The following is a 25,691-nucleotide window of genomic DNA, read 5'->3' as shown; positions in this document are numbered from 1 at the left end:
CATATAGAAATGGTAAATATTGCTGAAGAAAAATATGTCAGGCAAGAGGGGAGGAGGTACCTGGCATGTGGGAGGCCACTGGGTGCAGTGGTGTGAATAAGGGGAATAATAAGAGGTGGAGTCAGAGAGGGAACTGGGCGGGTGGGGACGAGGGAGGCAAATCCCAGAAGTGTAGGTGGGTCCAAGATGCAAGAGCAGATAGAGCGCAGAGAAAATGATCAACTTTTGAGTAAGTCAGAGCAACAGTAATGTCCAGTTTGTGGGATTAAATGAAAATCAAGATAGAAATGAAATACTAGACAGTAGCTATATGGAGAGGGTGGACGGAAATTCTCTCAGGGTCTTTTCTTTAGGAGTGTCCTGTGAAGAGATTAGAGCTGGATTTTCTATTCTGCTAATGTTGGTCTTTAATCGGAGAATTTAGTCCATTAAGATTATTGCGATAATTGATGTATTTAAGTTCATTCTTACCGCTTGTTTTGAGCTTTTCATTTTTCTTACTTTTTTCTATATCTTCTTTTCTTTCTTGTTTTATACTGGTAGGTTCTTCTTCCCTTTTTTTCCTTTCACTATTTGGGAAATATACCATTTCTAGTCTTTCAGTGGCCACTCCAGAATTTTAACAGGCATGTTTAACCAGTACAAAAACCTTAGAATGTCTTACCTGCTGTTTTCATATTTATAGATTACCTTAAAATATTATATATTTGACAAGACTTTGGGATATAAAAGATAAACTTTTAAATTTATATTCACAAATTAAAAAAATCTAAAACTGAAATGTATTCGATTATAACAATAACAGCTTTGTTTCCACATATTTCATCTTCACTGGATTTTATTTGCATCCTGATTTCAGACCCGATCTCTTCAGCTGGGATAGAGTTGTCAAAATGTCCCCAATTGAGAGACTTGAACATGCCTTCAGCAAGGCTCAAACTTACTTAGGAATTGAAAAGCTGTTAGATCCTGAAGGTATTGTTCAGTGTTTAATTACAACCTTGATTTTTCTTTACAGTTTTGAATACTTGAAAAGCAGTGCTTCCCGCCACCCCCCCCCCCCGCTTTTTTGAAAGAATTGTGGAGGTGTTTTTCCTTTTGAAATGTGGTACAAGCCATTTTATTACAGACATGATACTTCTGTGCTTAACAGTTTCTAGGATCCTTCAGGAGGAAATTTAATTACATCACTGTAGAATAGTTAATCAATACGAGCATAAGATTTAAAGTTTTAGGAAAACAGAATTATTAGATAAACAACTTAGTATTTTATTTATTTCATTAAAATGTGTTTTTGTATGAGCTTGTATATGATGTGAAAACTTCAGTTACAGATGTTGCAGGATTGAATTCTAGACTTATTTTCATACTATGAATGAAATCTATGATGTTATCTTAGATGATAGCTTATCTTTGAGCCTTATGGGGGAAGCTTTTAGGGAAGATTTTTAAGAAATGGGATATGGAACAAAAAAAGTAGGTAATCAACTTTACCTTTGGCTCATATATTATATGAAATAGAAATTTACTGAGCTGTGGTATTGCAAAGATAATATACTAGCATTGTTTATTGGTACTAAGACAGTTATTTTATATCCAATATTGAGCAATTCACATACTTTGGACATCTAATTTAAGCTAGTTCTTATTTTCTTCCACTTTTAGATGTTGCTGTTCAGCTTCCTGACAAGAAATCCATAATTATGTATTTAACATCTTTGTTTGAGGTGCTACCTCAGCAAGTCACTATAGATGCCATCCGTGAAGTAGAGACACTTCCAAGGAAATATAAGAAAGAATGTGAAGAAGGAGAAATTAACATGCAGGTACAGGTAAATTTTTATTAATGTGTTTGACTTGCCATATTTGTTTTCTCTTAGGTACTAGATAAAAACACTTTCAGAGCATTTTTTTTTGTTGACTGAGAATGTCTTGGTTTCTCAGCATCAGAAGTTCAGTTTATCGGTTGGCATGCTGTCACACATCACATGCATGTAATGGAGAGCCATAACTTTACTGATTTTACTTTTTAAGAAGGAAAATATATTATTTCATACAGCAAGGCTAGAGTTATAGAGTCTAGGATTGTGATCATGCTTCTGCATAACATGCTTAAGGACCTATGTTCTTCTATCATCTGGTCATCTTTTATCACTCTTGTCCTGTACTGAAGGTGGTTTTTCTCATGTCAGCTTAGTTCTGTTCTAAGTACTAAGTTTTTTTCTTTTTTTGCCATTAAAAAATGGATTTGTACCATTATATTCTCACAAGGGCCATCAAAATGTAAGCTTTTCCCTTTCTTTTAGGAGGAATAATTTTTTTTTTTTTTTTTTTTTGTGGTACGCGGGCCTCTCACTGTTGTGGCCTCTCCCGTTGCGGAGCACAGGCTCCGGACGCGCAGGCTCAGTGGCCATGGCTCATGGGCCCAGCCACTCGGCGGCATGTGGGATCTTCCCGGACTGGGGCACGAACCCGTGTCCTCTGCATCGGTAGGCGGACTCTCAACCACTGCGCCACCAGGGAAGCCCTAGGAGGAATAATTGATAATATGTTACTTGGTGAGTTTTTCACTTAAGGGCTGACAGTGTTTTTATTCATCAGGATATAAATGAGGATCCTTTTTTTTCAGGAGATATAAATAAAGTCATGAAATTTTCTTCCTGAATAATTCTGCCTTGAATCAATCCATATTTTACCTTATTCTGTTTTAGTCTAACCAGTTCTCATAATTCATAAAATGAGAGAATCTTAACAGTGGGATGAGACCTTAAAAGTATTTGGTCTAACATTTATCAACAAAACAATCAAAAGATACACATGGATTTCAAAGTGATAAGAAATACATTTTAGAGAGGCAGAAAGCATGGGCTTTGAAGCTTAAATTTCATCCCTGTTACTTCTTGTTTTGGGTTGGTTACTTACCCTCTCATCCTCAGTTTTATTGCAAAATCTGGGTAAAACCACCCACTTTATAAAGTTAATAAGTTTGAAGTATCTAAAATGATGTTAATAAGTACTCAGCAAGCAGCAGATTTTATAATTTTTCCTTCTCATTTTGTTTAGGTATTATCATTCATTTTTATTCAACAAGATTTTTTTTCAAATGTTAGTGATAATGATAATGGTCTTGAATTGGCATAGCATTTTTTTTTTCTTCTCCAAGGTTCAAAGGACTTATTATTTCAGGGTTTTTTTGGGTAGTAGGTACCACTTCTTTTATTTTCTCCATTTCAACAAACTATGATTTACAGAAAAAGAAAAAAGCTTAGAGGAAAAGAAGGCAAGAGGTGGGGCCAGATTGTGAACCAAGGGCTCTTTTTAGTAGTTTTGAGGATCAAGTGATATTGAGGAAGAGCCCTAATGTTTTATCATTGAATGTTTGCTGAGAAGCATTTGTCTCTAGTAGTGTAGTTATTATGCTGTATTAATGACGCATCCTTTTCAGGGCTCAAATAATCTTCGGAGTTTGCCTTTTGGTTTTAGAATCATTTCTTCATTGGATCGGGGTTCCTTTTGTTAGAAAGATGGAATATTCTACTTCTTATAGTGAAGGATATTCTCTTTTAAAAAGAAGGGAGATTTCATTTGCCTTTCATGGTGTGTAGATAAAATAATCACTTCTGTTTAGGGCTCGGGGTGACATGATAACAATTGCAGAAGCCATTTGCTGTTTGATTAAGAGCAAGTGTATTGGGACTTGCCTGGTGGCGCAGCAGGTGGGAATCTGCCAGCCAATGCAGGGGATGCGAGTTCGAGCCCTGGTCCGGGAAGATCCCACATGCCGCAGAGCAACTAAGCCCTGTGTGCCACCACTACTGAGCCTGCACTTTGGAGCCCACGAGCCACAACTGCTGAGCCCGCATGCCACAACTACTGAAGCCTGTGTGCCTGGGGCCTGTGCTCTGCACTAAGGGAGGCCACCGTAATGAGAAGCCTGCGCACCACAACTAAAGAAGACCCGCGTGCAGCAACGAAGACCCAACACAGCCAAAAATAAATAAATACATTTATTAAAAAAAGAAAAGAGCAGGTGTAATAATATTAACCTTTTCATTAATGCTTTCATTAATGCCTTAGAGGTTGAATTAAGTTAATTGGAGAAATGAAACATGGTCAAGTTGTAATCATCTACTGTTTGACATATATTGCCATCCTCTACTTTCCTGAGAACACTAATAGCCCGACTTCCTCTCTTGCTGTTTCTACAAACATGTGCTGTAGAGCATTAGGTGGTCAGCAAATAATTCCTGAATTTCTCTTTAATCTCTCAGTTGAAGGTCTCCTCTTGTATGTGAATGAATACCTTCTGAACACCTGCATTTAGATAATGCCTTTCACTTCCCACCTCATAGATCCTTCCACTTCCCACCTCATAGATTCCACCTCATAGATCCACTTCCCACCTCATAGATCCTTCCCACCTCATAGATCCTTCCACTTCCCACCTCATAGATCCTTCCCACCTCATAGATCCTTCCCACCTCATAGATCCTTCCCACCTCATAGATCCCGCCTCATAGATCCTCATAGATCCTTCCACTTCCCACCTCATAGATCCTAGTCCCTGTCTAAATGACCTTTGGCTGGTCACTAACTTTCCTAGTTCTCAGAATTCCTCATTAGAATATCGAGGTTTGATACTAAATGACCTCCAGGATTATTGTGGCTTTCCAGTTTTGGGGTTTTAGGTCCGGAACTTAACTCATTTTCCCTTCTTTGTCTTTGGCACCATCGCTCTCGCAATCATCCGTCATTTCATCGTGGGCTCACTGATTCATTGTTTTTAACTCCTGCATGTTGTTTACCGGGTCCATTTGGATTCTTCCTCCAGAATATCTTTGGTGTGTGTTTTCTTTCTGTTCCAGCCCTCATACTAATTAAACACCTCATCTCCTCTTGTGGTTTACAAGGCCCAGCCCACCGCCCCAACTCATCTCAGGCCACTGCACGCCAGTCGTGGTGGACTTCTTCCTCTCCTTCCCCAAGATTCTTGTACGTGTGCGTTGCTCTCTGTGAAACGCTCCTCTACCCACTGTTTGCATGGCAAGCTTCCCATCTTTCCTCAATTTCAATGGAACTTTTTCAGAGAAGACTTCCCTGATTAACCTAATTGAAATCCAACCCTACACACACACACATACACACACACACACACACTCACACACTCACACACTCACTCTGTTTCTTGCTGTCACAGTATTTTTGTAAACTATGTTAAGAATTTTAAATTGTATCTTAAGAGCATTGAGAGAGCAGTGAAAGATTTTAAGCAGGGAAGTCTTATGATGTGGTTACATTTTCCAAACATCATTCTGGCTGCTCTGTGAGAAGTGGGTGGTGGACGTAGCAGTCTGGGGAGCAGCGGGGAAGCAGAGACACTGGTAGCAGGCTGTTGCAGTGCTGGGGACAAATGGTTGTTGTGAAGATGGAAAGGCCTGGATGGATTTGAGATGAATTTTGAAGGTAGGAATTGCTTATACGTACGTATTAAATGTGTGCGGTAAAAGCTAGAGACCAAGGCTGGCTCCCTGATTTTTAGCTGGAGGGGTCAAGTGCATGGAGGAGGCATTTACTGAAATGGGAAGCTTGAAGAGCTTTGGGGGGAAAAACTAGGGTTTAAATACTGACAATGTTTGATATGCCTATGAGACATTGAAGTGGAGATGTTAAGGAAGTAGGACATAGGAGTTTGGAGTTTGGGGCCAGAAATATAAAGGTAAATGTTTGCAGGATGTAGATGGTTCTTTAAATCCAATGGGAATGGATGGAACCATGCAGGCAGAGTACATGGAAGAAAAAAGGGCCCTGGACTTAATTTTGAGGAGCTTCATTACTTACATGTTGGCAAATGCTGTTGAACTAGGAGGAAAGCCAAGATGGTGTTATTGAAGCAGGGAAAGGAGAGCTTCAGGAGGGTGGGGACTGGTCAGAGGTAGGGAATGCCACTGAAAGCTTAAGGAACATAAGGTGACCGGACCTCCGGGTTTGCTTGGAACAGTTCTGGTTTATGTGTGGTGTTCTAGTACTGTTGATTATCAAAAATGTTGTTTTTTTGTTAATTACATGGCCATCCTAAAGATGATGCTAGAAAAGTGGATTTGTCAATGAGCAGGTTATTGGTAACACTGGCAAAAGCTTTTCCAGGTGTGTGGTGGGGACCAGTGCCTAATCAGCGTGAAAGGGAGTGTTAACAAATGTAGCTGTTAAATACATGAGCATTTCTTATATTGTTCTCTATACGTTTGTGTATGTTTGAGATAGTACATAAAAACTGTGGATGAGAGGTGATAAAGTAGAGACAGGCTGTAGGCAAATTTTAAAGAATTTTTGCTCTGGAAGGGAACAAATGAATGAGAGAGGTGGTAGGTTTGGATATATGACTCTAAAGTATATAAGAAAATACTCCACTGCCTAGAAGGAGCTTGGAATAACTTATTCCGCGGGCTCTTCGAAAAAAGACCAGCTAGTAACCTAGAGGGCAGCTGCCTCAAAAAAATATCACCAGTTTGACAACCTGTATGTGTGTCTGTCTTTCAGTGTCTAAAATGCAATGCTAAAATGCAATTCAGTAAAAGCAATTTAACTAGGGTCAAAGCAGGATTCTAATCTCTGTCTCTTTAAATGACATCCATCCTTCAAGGCCCAGCAGGTTCCAGATCCTCTATGAAACTTTCCTATTTTAGCCCTCGGCGAATTCAAATAGCATTCCTTGTTGCACCCGTGGAATTTATAACTTTGTTAATAGCCTTTTTATTTTTGTTCAGAAGTGATTCATGTGGGTTATTTGTCTCTTCCCAGCTATATTAGAATGTCCCCGAGTACAGAATCCATGAGTGATGCAGCTTTTGTACTCTTTGCCATCCTAGCATTTAAAAATGCATTCTATGTCACGGCGTTGCTCACCCAGCTCCTGAGAAGCAGGTGGATGCCTAAGACACAGTGGTGCCTACCTCGGTTTCTCCATCCAGTGTGTCTTTGTTGAACACCTTCTGGTCTTCACAGCGTCTGTGAGTTTTCTTGGCTTTGTTTTTATAGAGCTCAGCACCAGAGGAGGAGCAAGAAGGTCCCCGAGCTGAAACCCCCAGCACTGTCACCGAGGTTGACATGGATCTGGACAGCTATCAGATAGCACTGGAGGAAGTGCTGACCTGGTTGCTTTCTGCCGAGGACACTTTCCAGGAGCAGGATGACATTTCCGATGATGTTGAAGAAGTCAAAGACCAGTTTGCAACCCATGAAGTAAATAATCTCTAGCTGATGAGCAGGATATATGTGCCATGGTGCCTGTGCGTCAATCAGGGGCTGAACCCTGATGCTTGTTGTTTACTGAATTCTGCTCCACAGAAAGGTCATGGCATATTTTAAGACTTGTGATATTTAAATAGGGCTTTGTTACAGAATTGGTGTGGGTGATTTAACTGTGCACTGGAATTAGATTCCGGATTTTAATTTTACCGTAATTTGTAGATTCTGTGAAGCCACTGATGAAAAAATCAGTGCCTAGTACAGCTCGTTTCTGAAGTGTATTGTTATAGTCAAAACACAAAATGGCTAATTAATACACCAAATCTTTAGATTTGAATGTTCCCCAGGAAGTGATTATTTTTATTTATTGTATGATTAAGAAAACTCATATCCACTATTCCTGTGTAATTTTATATATTGAAAATTTCCTACTATTTCAGGGATATATTGCAGTGGAGTGATTGGATTATGTGAAGAATTCTTTTGATTAAGTAGTTTCTTGGTGTTGATATATTAGTTGGCAGGTCTGATTTGCTGTTTTGGTTTCAAAGTAACAGAAATGGTCATTTTCTTTAAGCAGTTTCTCTTGGGCGAGCATGGTGGTTTATTCAGTATATCTTCTCATAATTCCATGTTCACGACCTAACAGTAGCATAATCAGCATTTACTTAAAAATAGCTGGTGTCATCACGTGTAACATTGTCCTCTTTGATCTATTCTTTTTGCTTCAGGCAGCTGCTTGTTCCCTATATTCAGAGCTGAAGAAATTGGATCAAAGTCTTATTTGTTTGCACTCTACATGGTTGCTGTTTCTCACGGCATTAACATTTAGACATTAACAATTTATTAAGATTTTTCTTCTTCACTGAGCAGCTCCCAAATCATAATGATGTACCTTCTCAGGCTTTTATGATGGAGCTGACGGCGCACCAGAGCAGTGTGGGCAATGTCCTGCAGGCAGGACACCAGCTGATAACACAAGGAACTCTGTCAGATGAAGAGGAGTTTGAGATTCAGGAACAAATGACCCTGCTGAATGCCAGATGGGAGGCACTAAGGGTGGCAAGTATGGACAGACAGTCCCGGTGAGTGGAAGCTCAGAAAGAAACCCTATTCCATAGACTGCATTGCCCAGTTTAGCACAAGGAAAAGTCTGCATGTCTGTGAGAACAAGATAACAAGAGAACTTGCCTTGTAAAATTTTGACTCTTTTCTTCATGTAGTGTTGCTGGAATTTTGTATGATCTTTATGTCCCCTTTGATATGTTAACCAAATGAAAAGGTAAAAGTTGCAATACAGAAATTAGCAAAGACATTTAATATGGACTTTGCAGTATTAAAATTGGCTAACCATTAATTCTGATATGAAGACAGGACTATGTTATATTTATCCCCAGTTCTATTTTGTAACTTTTTTTTTAACATCTTTATTGGAGTATAATTGCTTTACAATGGTGTGTTAGTTTCTGCTTTATAACAAAGTGAATCAGTTATACATATACATATATCCCCATATCTCTTCCCTCTTGGGTCTCCCTCCCACCCTCCCTATCCCACCCCTCTAGGTGGTCACAAAGCACCGAGCTGATCTCCCTGTGCTATGTGGCTGCTTCCCACTAGCTATCTATTTTACATTTGGTAGTGTATATATGTCCATGCCACTCTCTCACTTCGTGCCATGCAACATTTTTTTAAATATTTTTTCCCCCATGGTTCGTTTTGTTGCGTGTATTGTGCGTTAAGGAGCGAACTGCATTCCATGGCAATTTCCACCTATTTAATAGGCAGGAATTCCTGATTGAAGAAACAATGATTCTGATACAAATAGAGGGTTCTGTTACTTGCATTCTTTGGCTGCATTTAATTGACTCCATTTAGGAAGAAAATAATTTTTTTTTTTTTTTTTTTTTTGCTGGTTTCTGTATTTAAAGACCAAATGCTACTTTTAATGGTTAGACAAGAAGGCGTTCCCTGCCCCATTTCTTTGCTGCCTGGAGTGTGTGTTTGCTGTTGCAAAGGGAAGGAGTGGGAATAATGCTGTGTTCCCCTTGGACAGGCTGCACGATGTGCTCATGGAACTGCAGAGGAAGCAACTACAGCAGCTCTCCGCCTGGTTAACACTCACAGAAGAACGCATTCAGAAAATGGAAACTTGCCCCCTAGATGATGACTTAACATCCCTACAAAAGCTGCTAGAAGATCATAAAGTAAATCTGGCTCATATTTCTTTTATACCTTATCAAATATGAAAAAGCAGCACTTAGCATTCTCAGGAGCCGATGGCTTCTATCATTAGTGCGGAGACGGGACACTTCTTCGGTGTGCTCTTTTATTCAGCAGCCTGTAGGGTAGAGTGCATAGGGATGTGACTTTTCTGAGCCAGGGATGAAAGCACAGGTAAAATTTTATGTGGGTATGTGTAGTTTTCTTATGAAAGTACATAGTGTTCATAAGATTCTCAGGGTTTGTTTTTTTTTTTTTTGGACCTATGAGTGGTTAAGAACCCTAGGGTGTTGCATGAATGCAGTGTGTGGGGAAATAAGGAAACCCTCAGATGGATCTGTACCTAATCCTTTCAGGAAAGCTATTGCTTCTTCTCCTAGGTGAAGATTCAAAATTTGGTGGGAGATTTAATTTGGTCACAAATTTAAGAGATAACTTTTCATAGTCAAGGAAAGGTAGAGTGAAATAGGCTCTCTGTGAACTGAAGAATTTTATTTTTCAATGAAATATCTAGATAACTGATAAATAAAGCTTTAGGGATACATTAAATTCAAAAACTCAAGGCATCTGACGACACTATTGGTAGTGTTTGAATAAATTACCTATATACATATGTGTTGTGACCTGCAATGCTCTTCCCATGGAAGAAGTGGGAAGAGAAATTGTCTGTATACCCTTAATTGCTTTCCTGGGTAACGGAACAGCTTCTGACTATCAAATAGCATTCGACTTATCTGTCACTTTATACCATGCTGCACTAGATAAAATGATATCTGACTATGTGTGTTCAAGTTTGGGACTTTATTGACTTAATGATTCTATATTCTTAATTCCTACTATAGGCGCTTAACTTGTTTATGGGACACCTTTTTTCTTTTTCTTTTGGCCAAAACTTGGAATAAAAATAATAAAAGTGATGACCTCCCATTTGCAATCTGTTATGACATTGCATTTTCAAACTGCTTTGGTTCATAATGAAATGTAAAGATGTATAATGGGTTTGTTTCATTAGTAGAACACTTAGGCTAATGATTGGAGCTTTAAACACAATGCCTCATTAAATGTCCTTAATTACTATTGACAACTGAGTGGATTTTAAATAGGTAAATGGGAAAGAGTAGACATAATGGTTTATCTTAATTTTTTCTCTAGAGTTTGCAAAATGATCTTGAGGCTGAACAGGTGAAGGTAAATTCCCTAACTCACATGGTGGTGATTGTTGATGAAAACAGTGGCGAGAGTGCTACAGCTATTCTGGAAGATCAATTACAGGTAAGACCCTGTAAAGTAGGATTGTCCCAAGGGACCTGTGGTCTGAGCCCCAATTGCACATTGCCCCTGTTCTTCCTGTTCAGTCTCACTGTTTATTTAGAATCGTAGAACAATCTTCTTTAGGTTGTACTTCCCAGTTGGGATTCCACAGCATGCGGGTTTACAGGAGAACCTAGGTATCATTCCTTTACTTCAGCCCTTGGGGAATGGTTGGGGCCGCTTGTGGTCCACAGCTGCCTTGGGCATATGAATAAGTTGTGGAAGCATAAGAACTGATCTCAACAAGTGGTCCACAGACTTCTTGCTCAGAATCACTTGACGAACTTGTTAAGATGCATATTCTGGGCTCTACGCAGACCTAAGTCCCTGGGAGTGGGGCCCAGTGAATATGTAAAGAAATGTAAAGTTTGAGAATTTCAGCCATGTGGGATTTAATATCCCTGTTTCTTTGGTAGATCAATGTGTGAATGTCAAACCCAGTTCTGCGAACCTTGCTTCTTTTTGCTCAGTGACTATAGTGTATCTTTACAAGTCTTTATAAAGAGAGTTTTTGGTTGACAGTTAACCGTTGAAAACTTGGGGTTAGGGGCACTGACCTCTCAAGCGGTTGAAAATCCAAGTATAACTTTTTACTTCCCCAAAACTTAACTACCAATAGCCTATTGTTGACTGGAGGTGTTACTGGTAACAAACAGTCCATTAGGACATATTTGGGTTGGCCAAAAAGTTTGTTCAGTTTTAAGGAAAAATAAAAGACACACTTTTCATTTTCACCAAGAACTTTATTGAACAACGTATTTATCAACCGAACGAACTTTTCGGCCAACCCAATATTTTGTGTTATATGCATATCTACAGATGTTTTAAGCATTCATGAATACCTAACTTTTTCTTAATTTTTTCGATATCCCTAGGTTATGTGCTTTGTCTTTATTTCAAATTGTCACAAATCTCCAAAATTTTTTCCAGTGTATTTATTGAAAACAATCCAAGTATGAGTGGACCCGCAGCTCAAACCCCTGTTGTTCAAGGGTATTTTACTTAAACAATACTTGGATTATCTGATATAATGTTGCCAGCTGATGATTTTCAGTAACTTTCAGACTATAAATTATCATATGAAGTTCTTTTTCTTTTGTATCATTTAAAATTAGCCAGTGGTTTTGAGCCTTTGGTGCAGTAGTATTTAGTTATTATAGTAATCTGAGAGGTAGGCATTTATGTCTTGCCTATTTAATAGTGAGGAAATTCAGAGGTTTAAGTAGGCAATGAGTTTTCATGCTGAGACAACAGACCTGTCTTCTGGCTCAGCGTTCTCTACCCTTTGAGCTATGCAAAGCTTACTCTGGTATTAAGTATTGAAATAAGATAATATTAATTAAATAATTATTGCTCCCAAGTAAGTAATGAAGAAATAAAATTTACAGTTTGTTAATCATTATTTATAAAGCGGTAATAAAATAATTTTTTGGGAAAGTCATCATGAAGATCGATTTTTTTAAACTAATCAAATTTATTTAGTTAGTTTTGCTAATACTTGTAATATTCTGTTGCTAAGTTTTGTGGAATTTTCTATGGATCATGCAATGTAAACAGAACAAATCAATTATTTTTTCACAGAAATTCTCTCATTCAAAACATAGTTTTTATAAATTAAATTTTTTTTTCATAAATTTGGTACTACAGATGAAAATTGTCTTGGCATGTAAAAGGTGGTTAAGAAACAATTGACGCACTGAATTTTGTCTTAAAGATAATTATAGCCTGAAGAAAATGGAAGCACCGAAAATAGATGTTTGCTTTATTTCGAAGGTATATGTGAAACTGTCAAATTCTCATATAAAAACCACAATAAAATGGAAAAGAGCGGGAATTTGGGGTCAAAAGTTACAGGATGGAGTTCTAATTGTGCCACTTTCTAGCTATGTAGTGTGAAATAATTAAATTCTATGGAAATTAGTTTTTCTCATCTATAAATTTATAGGATTCATCTGTATTACTTAAAGCAACTTTCATAAAAATATTTTTCATAAATTGCTACTTCGTAATGGAGAACGATGGATGTCAAGAATTTCTTTAAGGATTGTGTTAATTATCTCTTAAGGCTTTGTTGACAAAGGATGGTGTCTTCCTTTTCTAGAAACTTGGTGAACGTTGGACAGCCGTGTGCCGATGGACTGAAGAACGTTGGAACAGGTTACAGGAAATCAACATTCTGTGGCAGGAATTACTGGAAGAACAGGTATGAAGCTGTTATCCATAATGGGCAAAATAAGTGATGAAAAGTAAACCCATCATTAATTATGGCATTAGAATAAAGTCTTGTTTATTTTTCTTCAAAAGGAAAATTTATAAATAATTATTTATTATGTTAAAAGTCAGCTTTGTATCCATTTTATCATGCAGTTTATTCATAGAGATTGCATTATATATTAGCTCCATTGTAATAATAATTTGACTTTGTTCATTACTGAGAATATTAGTGTTTAGATATGCTACTTTTAGGATTTGCTTGACATAATTTTTACTGCATTTGTGTTGGGTAATGTATTTGAACTTGTATCCATACAGCCTAGCATATGGTTTGTGCTCAGTACATAATGATAAATGAATCCATTCAATACTTTGTGAACTTTAAACCACAAGAATTTTTCGTGATTTTTAATCAGGATAACTACTGAAATTAATAAGAAAATATTATTTAGCAACACCATTGATCGAACACTTAGTTAATTTTTTTTTCACTAAGGATTAACATATAAAATGAACCTTTTGAGCAAAGCTGCCACTTCAAGTTTTCAGTCTGAGTGGTGGCCCTTTGCCCATCTTCATCCTTCCAGAAAAGCAACCGTCAAAACAGAATACAAATAAGCAAGATTTTTCCTCAAAGTGCCAAAGAATTGTGGTGTAGAAAATAAGCAGATACTCTGTTCCCACTTCTCAGTGTCCATTGTGAGTCTTTTAAATGCATTTCATTTCCATCCACAAAAAGCGGCTATATTCTTTTCACGGAATAAAAACAGATGTATGATGTTTTGTGATTTACTAAATACGGTGGCAGAGAGAACATCTTAAAAAGCAGGTTGCAGAATTTGTCCCAGTGAAGTTGTAAGTTACTGCCACCTGCCCCCAAGACCAGAATTGTCCTATTAAGAATCACATAATGGACCTGATTCTGATTTCTGAAATATTTACATTTCGCTTTACAAAGATTTAAATTTACTTAGTCCCTTTTATTCAGGCCAATGAGTCACGTAGAATAATTAAAATTTTACTTCATTAATGATTGTGGGAGACACTGATTGCTAGGGAACCACTGTGTTACTCATCTAAGTAAAATAATTTAAAATTTGGAAAGAATCAAAATTTGGTAATTAAAAGTATTTAAAAATAGAGGGTGGCTGGGATTTTGGCCATTTATTACCGTAGGTTTAAAAATGACCTTTGAATGGCCTTCTGTTAGTGATATGGAAGGAGAAATCGTGTTAAAATGTAGAACTGAAGCCAACACTGGTACTTAATTGATAATTTGCTGTTAAAGAGAATGAGACCAATCAACTGTGTCTGAATTAGAAAATCTTTCAAGGGATTATTGTTCACTCAGTTGCAGAGGCTTTAAGATAGAAATGGGCTCTGAGAATTAGTTCAAAATTTCTGCAGCATAAGCCAAGTGTGGCAAGCAAGGTATTCTGTGATTGACTTTAACCTACCTTTCCACACTTAACTTTCCCTCAGTCCTTCCATGTACCCAGTGCTCAAATCCTGAATTCCCAGTTTGTAGCCCATTCCTGGACTGTCAAGGCCACGAGAGTAGTGCTGGTTCTTTTTCACTTCTCTATTCCCAATGCATATGGTGCATGATAGGTTGCTTATGGGTTGTGTTGTATTGTTTTCATGGTTTTGGAAGAGCAAACTGGTTTTCTAGCCTCTGTGTTTTTAAGTGTGGCATCTTCCTCGGAATGCCTTTTTACCCATCTCTTTAGTTTTAAGTTCTCCCCACCTGTTACCAACCCTTTCGAGTCCGGCTCCTACAAGGGCCCTCTTGCCCAGTGATGCTCGAGCCAATAGAATGAAACCTACTTTGGTTCAGAAGCAAAGGAAAGTTTTATTCTTTTTTTTTTTTTTTAAATTTTATTTATTTTTGGCTGCGTTGGGTCTTCGTTGCTGCATGCAGGCTTTCTCTAGTTGCGGCAAGCGGGGGCTACTCTTTGTTGCAGTGCGCAGGCTTCTCATTGCAGTGGCTTCTCTTGTTGCAGCGTGCGGGCTCTAGGCACGCGGGCTTCAGTAGTTATGGCACGTGGTCTCCATAGTTGTGGCTCGCGGGCTCTAGAGCGCAGGCTCAGTAGTTGTGGCGCACGGGCTTAGTTGCTCTGCGGCATGTGGGGTCTTCCCGGACCAGGGCTCGAACCCGTGTCCCCTGCATTGGCAGGCAGATTCTTAACCACTGCGCCACCAGGGAAGTCCGAAAGTTTTATTCTTCGAGGAAAGAATGGAGAGGAGTGAGCTTGCGCCCTAGAGTCCATGCTCTCCCCAGCAGTCATCGGCGGGGCTTCTTTAGAGGGTTCTTCTTGGCGGGGAGGGGGTGGAGGTCTCGCGGGTCTGGTGCAGGTGTGTTGCTCATGGCTCCAGATTACAGTGTTGGGCGGAGCCTCTCTGCACATGGCCTGCTGCCGCCATCTTGGACTGAGGTGTCATGCCCGGCACCGGCTGCCGAGCCGAGATGTTGGGCATGGTGGGTCTCCTCTGGGAACCAGTCCACCTTGTTAGGTGCAAGGACTCTGCACATGGCCGCCTACAGGCAAGTGAAACTAGACTAAGCACAAAAGAGGAGGTTAGAACTTATCACCTAGATTCCACCTTATTTTTCCCAGTACCCCAGTGGGCTTTGCCAGTGACATCCATCTAGGACCATGAAGTCCCCTGTAAACTCCCTCCCCCTCCCCACTGTTTCAGAACTGTAAGCAATCTCTTTGTGGTGTCTGCACTTTCTAACTGGTGGCACAGTTATTTTTGTGCGTATCTTATCACTCTTACTACATTGAGGACAGGATCCATGTTTGTCTTGTATTTTCTAATCTTTCTCCTTTTTTTGGTGGAATATAAAGGCAGAGAATGGTTGTTAAATAAACTGATAAATAAAACAACTAGAGAAAGAGTTGATTCCAAACACAGAACCAAGCATTTCCCCCCTCAACTCTAGAAAAAGGTTTCTGTGGTAAATACTACATTTTGGGAAAAATTATCCCAATGCAGCCATTTTTGTTGTTTTTACTCCTCCTTCATGTTTATCTCCCTACTTTACTAAATATCTTCTGCCTAAAAGACATGCATCACTGGCCAATGAAGTTTAAAGATCTTTATATTGACTTTGGACTGTCCTCAAACTTCGTCCTCTAGTCATAATTGCTGTCAAATCTGGAGCATTAGTGTGGTTGTCCTGCAAGATGCATGAAAAAACCATTGGCTTCGGAGTGTGGGTCTTTGAACCTGTCTCTGCAGTTAACAAGCCAAGAGATCTTGGACATATAATTTGGCTTCTCTCTGTTTCTTCCTTAAAATGAGGGGCTGAGACAAGAAAATCTCTGACCTTCCCTCTGCATCTAGAGAGTTATAAAGTGATTCTTTTGGAGACTTGGATAGCTGGATTTAGCCTTTTAGACCCACCTACTTCCCTGAGAATTAGGTGTAGTTATCCAGGAGTGGGGCTAATTTCAGGTCGATCTGTTGCAAATCTGAGAAGGGTAATATCTTAAAGATGCCTTCCTGGGTCATTTATGCCTCAGGCTTAGGTGTTTGAAGTCCTTCTTATCCCAGATGTGGATAAGCTTCTAGTAACATAAAGATTGGAGATTCTGGAACTTGATTGAATTGAATTACCAAATGATGCCCTAAATATATTTCTAACTTTTATTATTCTTTGTAGTGCTTGTTGAAAGCATGGTTAACTGAAAAAGGAGAGGCTTTAAATAAAGTCCAGACGAGCAACTTCAAAGACCAAAAGGAACTCAGTGTCAGCGTTCGACGACTGGCTGTAAGTGATGTCATCGTCAGCATCTGTCTTTTAAGCCTGTGATATCTTACTGTTTTATATCGACGGTTAATACAATTTAGTGAATGACTCATTACCTAACTCTGGAACGCTGCCATGTAATGATCTAGAACCAGGAGTCTTATCTTTTAGCTTTAGGGAATTAATTGCAAGGCAGGTGAATTTTATAATAAAATATACATGTTTACATTTCCTGACTGGGGAACAGGAAGATAAAGTCCTGTTAAAAGGGAGTCATCTAATAAGTATCTGAAATACTAGATTTTGAAGGAAGACATGGAAATGAAGCGTCAAGCGTTGGATCAACTGAGTGAGATTGGCCAGGATGTGGGTCAGTTACTTGATAATCCTAAGGCATCCAAGAAGATCAACAGCGACTCAGAGGAACTGACTCAGAGATGGGATTCCTTGGTTCAGAGACTAGAAGATTCCTCCAACCAGGTACCTTTTGCTTTGGGTAATGTGTTGTGCCATTAAGTGGAAATTATATGTTCAGGTTTGTTTTAGTTTTGGTGAAATAAAAGTAGTAGCTAAACTAAAAAGTTGGTTTTTTATACCTGGTTTACTATAAAATTGAAAAATTGACATGTGAATGTCTTCTTTAGTTTTCTAAAGTAAATTTTAGTAGACCTTCAAAAAACTTACTGATATCCAGTCATTCAACCCTTAGTAACTGATAACACTTAGACATGAATCCATTAGATGATCTTTAAATCTTAAATAATCTTATTAATTTAAAGAATATTTTAACAAATTGAACAATATTAACACTTTGGTTTGTACCTGAATTTTCATAGCAGCATTATTCATAATAGCCAAAAAGTGAAACAACTGATAATATCCATCAATAGATGGATGGATGAACAAAATGTGGTATATCCATGCAATTATTAGGCAATAATAAAATGAAGTACTGATACATGATACAGCGTGGATGAACCCTGAAAACACTGTGCTGAGTAAAAGTAGCCAGTCACAAGCTTAATGCACTATAATTCTATCTATATGAAGTATCCAGAATAGGCAAACCCAGAGAGACAGGGGCCAAGAGGGAGAGGAAGATGGGGAGTGACTGTTTTGGGCACAGGGTTTCTTTTTTTTTTTGTTCTCTGAAGATAATATAATTTATTTAGATATCAATAAAGGAAGGAGATTTAGAGGGCTTCCCTGGTGGCACGGTGGTTGAGAGTCCGCCTGCCGATGCAGGGGACACGGGTTTGTGCCCCGGTCTGGGAAGATCCCACATACTGTGGAGTGGCTGGGCCTGTGAGCCATGGCTGCTGAGCCTGCGCGTCCGGAGCCTGTGCTCCGCAACAGGAGAGGCCACAGCAGTGAGAAGCCCGGGTACCACCAAAAAAAAAAAAAAAAAAAAGGAAGGAGATTTAGGAACCACACTTATAAAGAACCAAGAAGTAAAAGAAGAAATCAAAAGGACAATTAGAAAATTATTTGAGATTAATAAAAACAAAACATACCAAAACTCATGAATTCAGTGAAAGTAGCGTTCAGAATGAAATTGATAGCTTTACATGCCTATGTTAAAAAAGTTATATCAACATCCTAAACTTCTCCATTAAGAACTAGAAAAAAGAGTAAACCAAGTAGAAGAAAGAGAATAACAAATATTAGAGTACAAATATCTAACGAAGAGAATGGAAAGACAATTGAGAAATTAAATAAAACCAAAATTTGATTCATTGGAAAAATGAACAAAATTGACAAAACTTTAGCCACACCAACTAAGCACAAAAGAGAGGACTCAAATTTCTCAAATCAGAAATATGAGATGATATCACTACCAACCTTATTGGAATAAAATCATTGTCATCATCACCATCATCTTTTACATATTTTTCCAGAAAGTAAAGGTGGGGAGGACATTTCCCAAATAATTTTAGGAAATGTGTATTCTCCTATGTCAAAACAAAGATATCACAAGCAAAGAAAATTTTGTATAAATATCTCTTATGAACATAGATGTGAAAATTCCCAAGTAAATACTAGAAAATCAAATCCAATAACATATAAAAAGAATAATATGTAGTGACCAAGTGGGAGTTATCCCTAGAAGGGAAGATTGAAATATCAATCAATGCATTACACCATATCAATAGAATAAAAGACAAAAACATGTGATCATCTAAATATAAAAAAGGCATTTGACAGAATTCAACACCCTTTTATGATAAAAACACACACCAAACTGGAAATAGATGGGAGCTTTCTCAACCTAATAAAGAGCTTCTACATAAAAACCAAAGACCAACATCACACTCAGTGATGAAAGACTGAATACTTTCTCCCTCATGCAAGGAACAGGACAAAGATGTCCTTGTACTAGAGTTTCTAGACAGGATGATTAGGCATTAAAAAGAAATAAAACTCATGTGAATTGGAAAAAAATAAAACAATCTCTGTACTCACATGATATAACCTTTTATATAGAAAATCCTAAGGAATCCATACACACACACACACACACACACACACACACACACACACACACATTAGACTGATAAACATGCAACAAGCTTGCAGGATACAAGATCAGTATATACATTTGAATACATTGCTGTACGTTATTGATAAGTAGTCGTTCCTGAGGTCTGGAGCAGGGGTGTGCAAACTACAGGTCTTGTGGACTAAATCTAATCAGCTCCTTGTATTTGTGAATAAAGTTTTATTGGAACAGAGTCATGCCCATTAATTTATCAATACATATCGTCTACGGCTTTTTTCCTGTCACAATAACAGAGTTGAGTAATTGTGACAGAGACTTTAGGGTTTCGTTTTGAAATGATAAAACTATTCTGGAATTAGAAAGTGGGCATGGTTGCACAACTCTGAATATATTAATAACCATTGGACCGTACATTTCCAAGGGGAGAATTTTATGGCATGTGAATTATATCCCAATAAAGCTGTTATAAAACATTAAAACTGGATGATTTTTATTTCAGGTGACTCAGGCTGTCGCAAAGCTGGGAATGTCCCAGATTCCTCAGAAGGATCTTTTGGAGACGGTTCGCCTAAGAGAACAAGTAACTACAAAAAGGTCTAAGCAAGAGCTGCCTCCTCCTCCTCCCCCAAAGAAGAGACAGATCCCTGTGGATCTGGAAACTAAGAAAAGGTGAGAACAGATAGAGACTATTTTCCAAACCCAATCCCGCACATAATGTATTTTGTACTCAGAACTTATTTTGTACTGATCACTAATCATATGCAAATTTAGACATAATTATTGTAATGTAAATTCAACTACCGAACCACTCACTACCTCTGAGTCTTCTGAGTATTTCACTTTACACTGCTAAACATCTAAATCATCTGGATGATTTTATTTATCTTGGGTTCAATTGGGAGAACTGTGTGATAGAACCCTTCTTCCTTTCCCATCAGTTACCTTGGGTGGATATGATTGTCCATGATCCCTCATTTATTCTTTCTTTCTCTATCACAGTTCCTACAGTTTTGCTTTAGATCCATCTCCTTATTCTTTGTGACTCCCCTTCCTCTTCTCACCTTTAAAAAAACGTACTTCAGGGAAGTAATTCATTTTTAGTCTCCTTTTCTTTCTTTTCCCCCTTCTTTTCTTTTTTCATGTCTTCTTTCTTTGTTAATTCCTTTGTCATATTTATTAATAGATTCTTCGTGTTTTGCTTTAAAATCCGTCTTTGGTAAAATATCTTTTCATTTCTGACTCAAAAGAAACTCAGGATCCTTATAGGAGGAATAACCATGGCTGGCATATAGTGAGCTTTTACTAGTGTCAGATCCTCTGTAGAGCTCTCCTGTGGGCGAGGTACTGTTCCTCACAGGCATTGAGCAGGTAGTCTCAGAGCAGCCCTTGAGTAGTGCTATCATTCTTGCCCTTTGACAGTAGAATCCCAGTGCTTGGGTAAATGGGCTGTTATTTTTGCCTGAATAAAAATGATATGATTTCCCCAGTTTAGCTTTTGTTAGACAAAGCAGGATTGTAATTTTATCTGATGACCTTCATTTTGATAATAAGGCTGTGTTCCTGCCTCCTAAGAGCATCTCCTTGCAGGACCACTGGACCTCTGAGTTGCAAGCAGCGGCTGTGGAACTTTTACTTCTGGAGCCAAGGTAGCAGATGAGGGAGATGCTTCTGATGTTGATATCACCATAGACCTTTCATTTCCTGAGTGTTTATATTCTGTCAGTGTATCTGGCAGGGTGTCTCTCCAGTGCTGACTATGTGCGTTTGGAAGCTGGGAAGGTTGTAAAAGACTAGGGCGCATAAATAGGTTCTGGTACCAATTCTGACTCACAGGTTTAGTCCTACAAGACTGCTTTCTCTTCCTCCTCCCCTGCCCCAGACCAGATGCCACTTACAAGCCCAGGTTACCTGTGTTTCTTACCTACTGGCTACAGGTTGGAGGTTTCCATGGCCTCCTCCTTGGACTTGAGATGCTAGTCGCAAATCCAGGTTGTTACCTATATTCTGACCAACTGGCTATAATTCAGAGGTTTCTAACACCACCTCCTCTGGTTCAGTTAATTTGCTAGAGCAGCTTATAGAACTCAGAGAAGCATTTTACTTAATAGATTATCTGTTTATTATAAAAGGAATGCCACCCAGGAACAGCCAGACTGAAGAGATGCACAGGGCAAGTCATAGGGAAAGGGTGCGGAGCTCCATGCCCTCTCCAGGTGCCCCACTCTCTCTGAATATCCATGTGTTCACCAACCCGAAGCTCTCTGAACCCCATCCTTTTGGGTTTTTAGGGAGGCTTCATTACATAGTCATGATTGATTAAATCATTGACCTTTGGTGATTGATTCAACCTCCATCCCCTCTCCTCTCCCCTGAAGTCAGAGGGGTGAGACCGAAAGTTCCAACCCTCTAATCACAGGGTTGGGTCTTCTGACAACCAGCCCACCTTTTTAGGTGGGATCCAAAAGTCATCTCACTAACATAACAAAGGACACCTTTGTTGCTCTCATCATTGGAAATTCCAAGGGTTTGGGGAACACTGTGCCAGAAATAGGGACAAAGACCAAATATACATTTCCTACTATAAATTACAGCATCACAGCGCATAACTATAAGATCTTAAACTCGACCATGTTATATAGGGTGAATTCTGCTGCAAGACACAGAATACTGTACCCAAAGTGACTTAAACGATGAGGTCACTGATTATCTCACGTTACAAGAAGTCCGGAGGTGGGGCAGTTTTAATGGGATGGTGTGGGTCAGCATCCTGGCACCTTGTCTCTGCCCTCCTCAGCATGTTGGCTTTTCCCTTGTTTTCTCATGGTCCCAAGATGCTGCTGTAGCACTGGGCGTAACATCCTTGTATAACCTGCTTTGTAGGCAGGTAGAGCAGTTTTTCCTTATTTGGAGAAAAACCTTTCCTGGAAGATATCAGCTAACTCCCGCACCCTGGTCTCAGTGGCCAGGACTCAGTCACTTGCCCACACCCTGGGTTCCTGGGAGGTTGAAACTGTCCTGCCTTTTCAGTCTCTGTGGTTGTGTTCTGGGGTACTGGGGCAGCAAGGAAGAAGTGTGGGGAGGGAGGTGTCTCTTGGGTGGGCAACTAGTTGTGAATTCCACAGTCTTTTATCCATGATTTGATTGATGCAGAAATGCCTTCAGTTCATTCCTGGACCAATGGAGGCTTGAGTACATCCAGTTCATTATAATAGACGGCAGTGAAGTTTCATTATTAGAAATTTTGCCCAAAGTTTGCCGCTCTAAGTCTATTCATGTGTGCTAGTTTTGCATCTTGGAGTGATATAGAGCTACATCACCCCCCTTCAATATGGTACCTCTTCAGAATTTAAGGATAGGTTTCATATTCTAATTCACATTGTCCTAAAGTCTAAGTATTCTTAAGCATCCTAATGTGACATGGTTTCCAGATCCTTTAATGTTTTTAGTCTGATGGAGAAACCACTATTAGCTTGTCTTAAAATGGGCTGTCCGAGCAGATGTGAACCTTGAATAACTGCTTAGCACAGCTTATAATACATGCCTCAAAAATGATGGTTTATTTCCCCTTCTCTTCTCCTGGTGCTGCTAGTGGCTGGTTTTTTTTTTGTTGTTGCTTTTTCAGTCACCACAGGGACAGTCATTTCCTATAATCTAGATACATTTCTGTTAACATGAGCTGAGATCACTGGGCCTCTAAGGCGTTCACATTGCGCCTTCTCACATTGAGGGCAGAGGTGGAGTAAGTCTCCAAAAGGTCATTTAAAACATATGATCTTTGGTTTCTGCTCCTCTTCCCTGAAAGATTAAATAGAAACCGGCTCTTAAGATGACAGGAGGCGTGTACCATTGTTGGAGTGATACTGTGACCCCTGGTTATTTACCTAGAGTGTCACAACATCCCATTCGAAGTACCAGAAAAATTTATCTTGATGCGAAGACAAATATTCATAATTCACTACAAACACTTTGAGCCAAGTTTCCCAAAAGAGTCAGCAAGGACAACCTGTGCTTACCTGAAAGTCTCTGAAAATACCCAGATCTTGCTTTGAGAAACCCTGGGGCAAAGCCCTGGATAAGAAGACAGACTCCTCAGCTTGAATCCCAGCTCTACCTTTTGTTAGCTTTGCTGCCTGGAGTAGTTATTTAAAACCTCTGCGAGCTCAGTTCCTGCATCACTAGAAAGGATAATAACAGGGTAGACTCACAGGGTTGTTGTGAGGCTTCCTTGACTTAATAATGCACATAAATCATTTAGAGAAGGGCCTGGCATATGGCCAGCAACCAGTGACTGTTCCTCTTCTTGTTCCTCCTCACTGTGGTTTTGACCGACTGTCTCAACACCTCTAAAGTCTGTCCCCTTTTCTCCTTTCCACTGTCATTTGGTTCGGCTTCCGATACTACCACAGCCTGTTCTCTGGACTTGCCTCTCTTTATTCTTTCTCCTCAGTGAACACAAAAGGGTAAATATAATCATGTCCGTCCCATGCTTTAAGCCCCTCACTGGCTCTCAGCTGTCTTTTGGGTAAGGTCCAACTCCTTAATCTATCCTGCAGGGCTTTCCAGTCACTGGTCCCTGTGGCTCTCTGCCACACTGTCAATTGTTCCCCCCTGACTAGTGCTTGCTATTCCAGCCACACCTAACTACTTATAGTGTGCAAAGTGTGTTCCTCCCTTTCTTTGTTCTCCTTTTATGTGGAAAACTCCTGGGCACAATGCTGTTGTTCCCCAGGAAGCCATTCCCTCCCCATTGGCTTAGGAGGCATCCTGTGAATTCCTGGGATTGTGTTGGTTTACCTTCATATTAAGAGCCCAGTCCAGTGCCTGGCATATAGGAGACTCAGTAACTACATGTTGAATTAAACAAGGCATTAACTTAGGAATGTCTGTACTTGTTCTTTTCTGCTGTTATCTAACCAAAACTGTTTTTCATGATCTACAAAGGGTTTACGAAAGTATAAGTGGTTTCTTATAATGTTTAAAATTTTTATTTAATTATTTTCTTTATTCATTGACACTACGATTTTGTTCCTGTTTTTCATACTTTTAATTGTAAATGTATGATCTTATTTTGTATGGTTACTGTATTTCTCGGTTGCCTTTATTTTTGATGAATGCTTAAAAACACATACCTCTTTCTTGAGCCAAGTGAAACAACAGAAGAAAATGACTGACATTTGGTAACATCTGAATTTCAAATCAGGTTTGATGCTGTAAGTGCTGAGCTGTTGAACTGGATCTTGAAATCAAAGACTGCCATTCAGGCCACAGAGATAAAAGAGTATAAGAAGATGCAAGAAACATCAGAAATGAAAAAGAAGTTGAAGGTAAAACATAAAACAAAAATATTGCAGTGAATAAAATATTTCATCAGGATGGATTTGCTGTTGGCATAAAGATGTGATGGGATCCAAAGTCTTCCAAAATGTAGCCGTAAGATACCTTTTAGAATGCTGTAGTACATTTTGTTATTTTTCTGTTTTGTTTTTTTTTTTGCGGTACACGGGCCTCTCACCGTTGTGGCCACTCCCGTTGCGGAGCACAGGCTCCGGACGCGCAGGCTCAGCGGCCATGGCTCACGGGCCCAGCCGCTCCACGGCGTGTGGGATCTTCCTGGACTGGCACATGAACCCGTGTCTCATGCATCGGCAGGCGGACTCTCGACCACTGCGCCACCAGGGAAGCCCGTAGTACATTTTGAATCTATGCAAGCTGGCTGGCATCAGATCCCTGTGTGGAGGAGGAATTTTGTTTTTGTTTTTTTAATTTGAAGGATAGTTGATATACAATATTTTATTAGTTACAGGTGTACAGCATCGTGATTCAATATTTTTATAGATTATACTCTATTTAAAGTTGTTATAAAATAATGGCTATACTTCCCTCTGCTGTCCAATATATCCTTGTAGCTTAAATCTTTTTTTTTTTTTTGTAGCTTTATTTTTATTTATTTATTTTTTTTAACATCTTTATTGGAGTATAATTGCTTTACAATTGTATGTTAGTTTCAGCTTCACAACAAAATGAATCAGTTATGTATATACATATATTCCCATATCTCTTCCCCCTTGCGTCTCCCTCCCTCCCACCCTCCCTATCCCACCCCTCCAGGCGGTCACAAAGCACCGAGCTGATCTCCCTGTGCTATGCGGCTTTTTTTTTTTAACATCTTTATTGGAGTATAATTGCTTTACAATGGTGTGTTAATTTCTGCTTTATAACAAAGTGAATCAGTTATACATATACATATGTTCCCATATGTCTTCCCTCTTGCGTCGCCCTTCCTCCAACCCTCCCTATCCCACCCCTCTAGGTGGTCACAAAGCACCGAGCTGATCTCCCTGTGCTATGCGGCTGCTTCCCACTAGCTATCTATTTTACGTTTGGTAGTGTATATATGTCCACGCCGCTCTCTCGCTTTGTCACAGCTTACCCTTCCCCCTC

The 25,691-nt window shown here is 39.2% G+C and overlaps 1 protein-coding gene across 1 annotated transcript in view; it reads left to right on the top strand.

Annotated features, from left to right (window-relative positions):
- The window catches only part of UTRN (utrophin), a 499,864-nt gene that overhangs the window by 116,380 nt on the left and 357,793 nt on the right, over positions 1-25,691 (top strand). Inside the window, exons 9-19 of the mRNA XM_060168281.1 lie at positions 860-975; positions 1,666-1,832; positions 7,036-7,239; positions 8,149-8,330; positions 9,302-9,452; positions 10,621-10,740; positions 12,881-12,982; positions 16,664-16,771; positions 17,051-17,230; positions 19,750-19,919; positions 24,451-24,574. Of these exons, the coding sequence (XP_060024264.1) occupies positions 860-975; positions 1,666-1,832; positions 7,036-7,239; positions 8,149-8,330; positions 9,302-9,452; positions 10,621-10,740; positions 12,881-12,982; positions 16,664-16,771; positions 17,051-17,230; positions 19,750-19,919; positions 24,451-24,574 (1,624 nt within the window). The remainder of the gene's footprint in view (positions 1-859; positions 976-1,665; positions 1,833-7,035; positions 7,240-8,148; positions 8,331-9,301; positions 9,453-10,620; positions 10,741-12,880; positions 12,983-16,663; positions 16,772-17,050; positions 17,231-19,749; positions 19,920-24,450; positions 24,575-25,691) is intronic.

Source organism: Lagenorhynchus albirostris, chromosome 12 (assembly GCF_949774975.1).
Source record: "Lagenorhynchus albirostris chromosome 12, mLagAlb1.1, whole genome shotgun sequence".
NCBI lineage: Eukaryota > Metazoa > Chordata > Mammalia > Artiodactyla > Delphinidae > Lagenorhynchus > Lagenorhynchus albirostris.
This window is presented reverse-complemented; position numbering and strand designations above follow the sequence as displayed.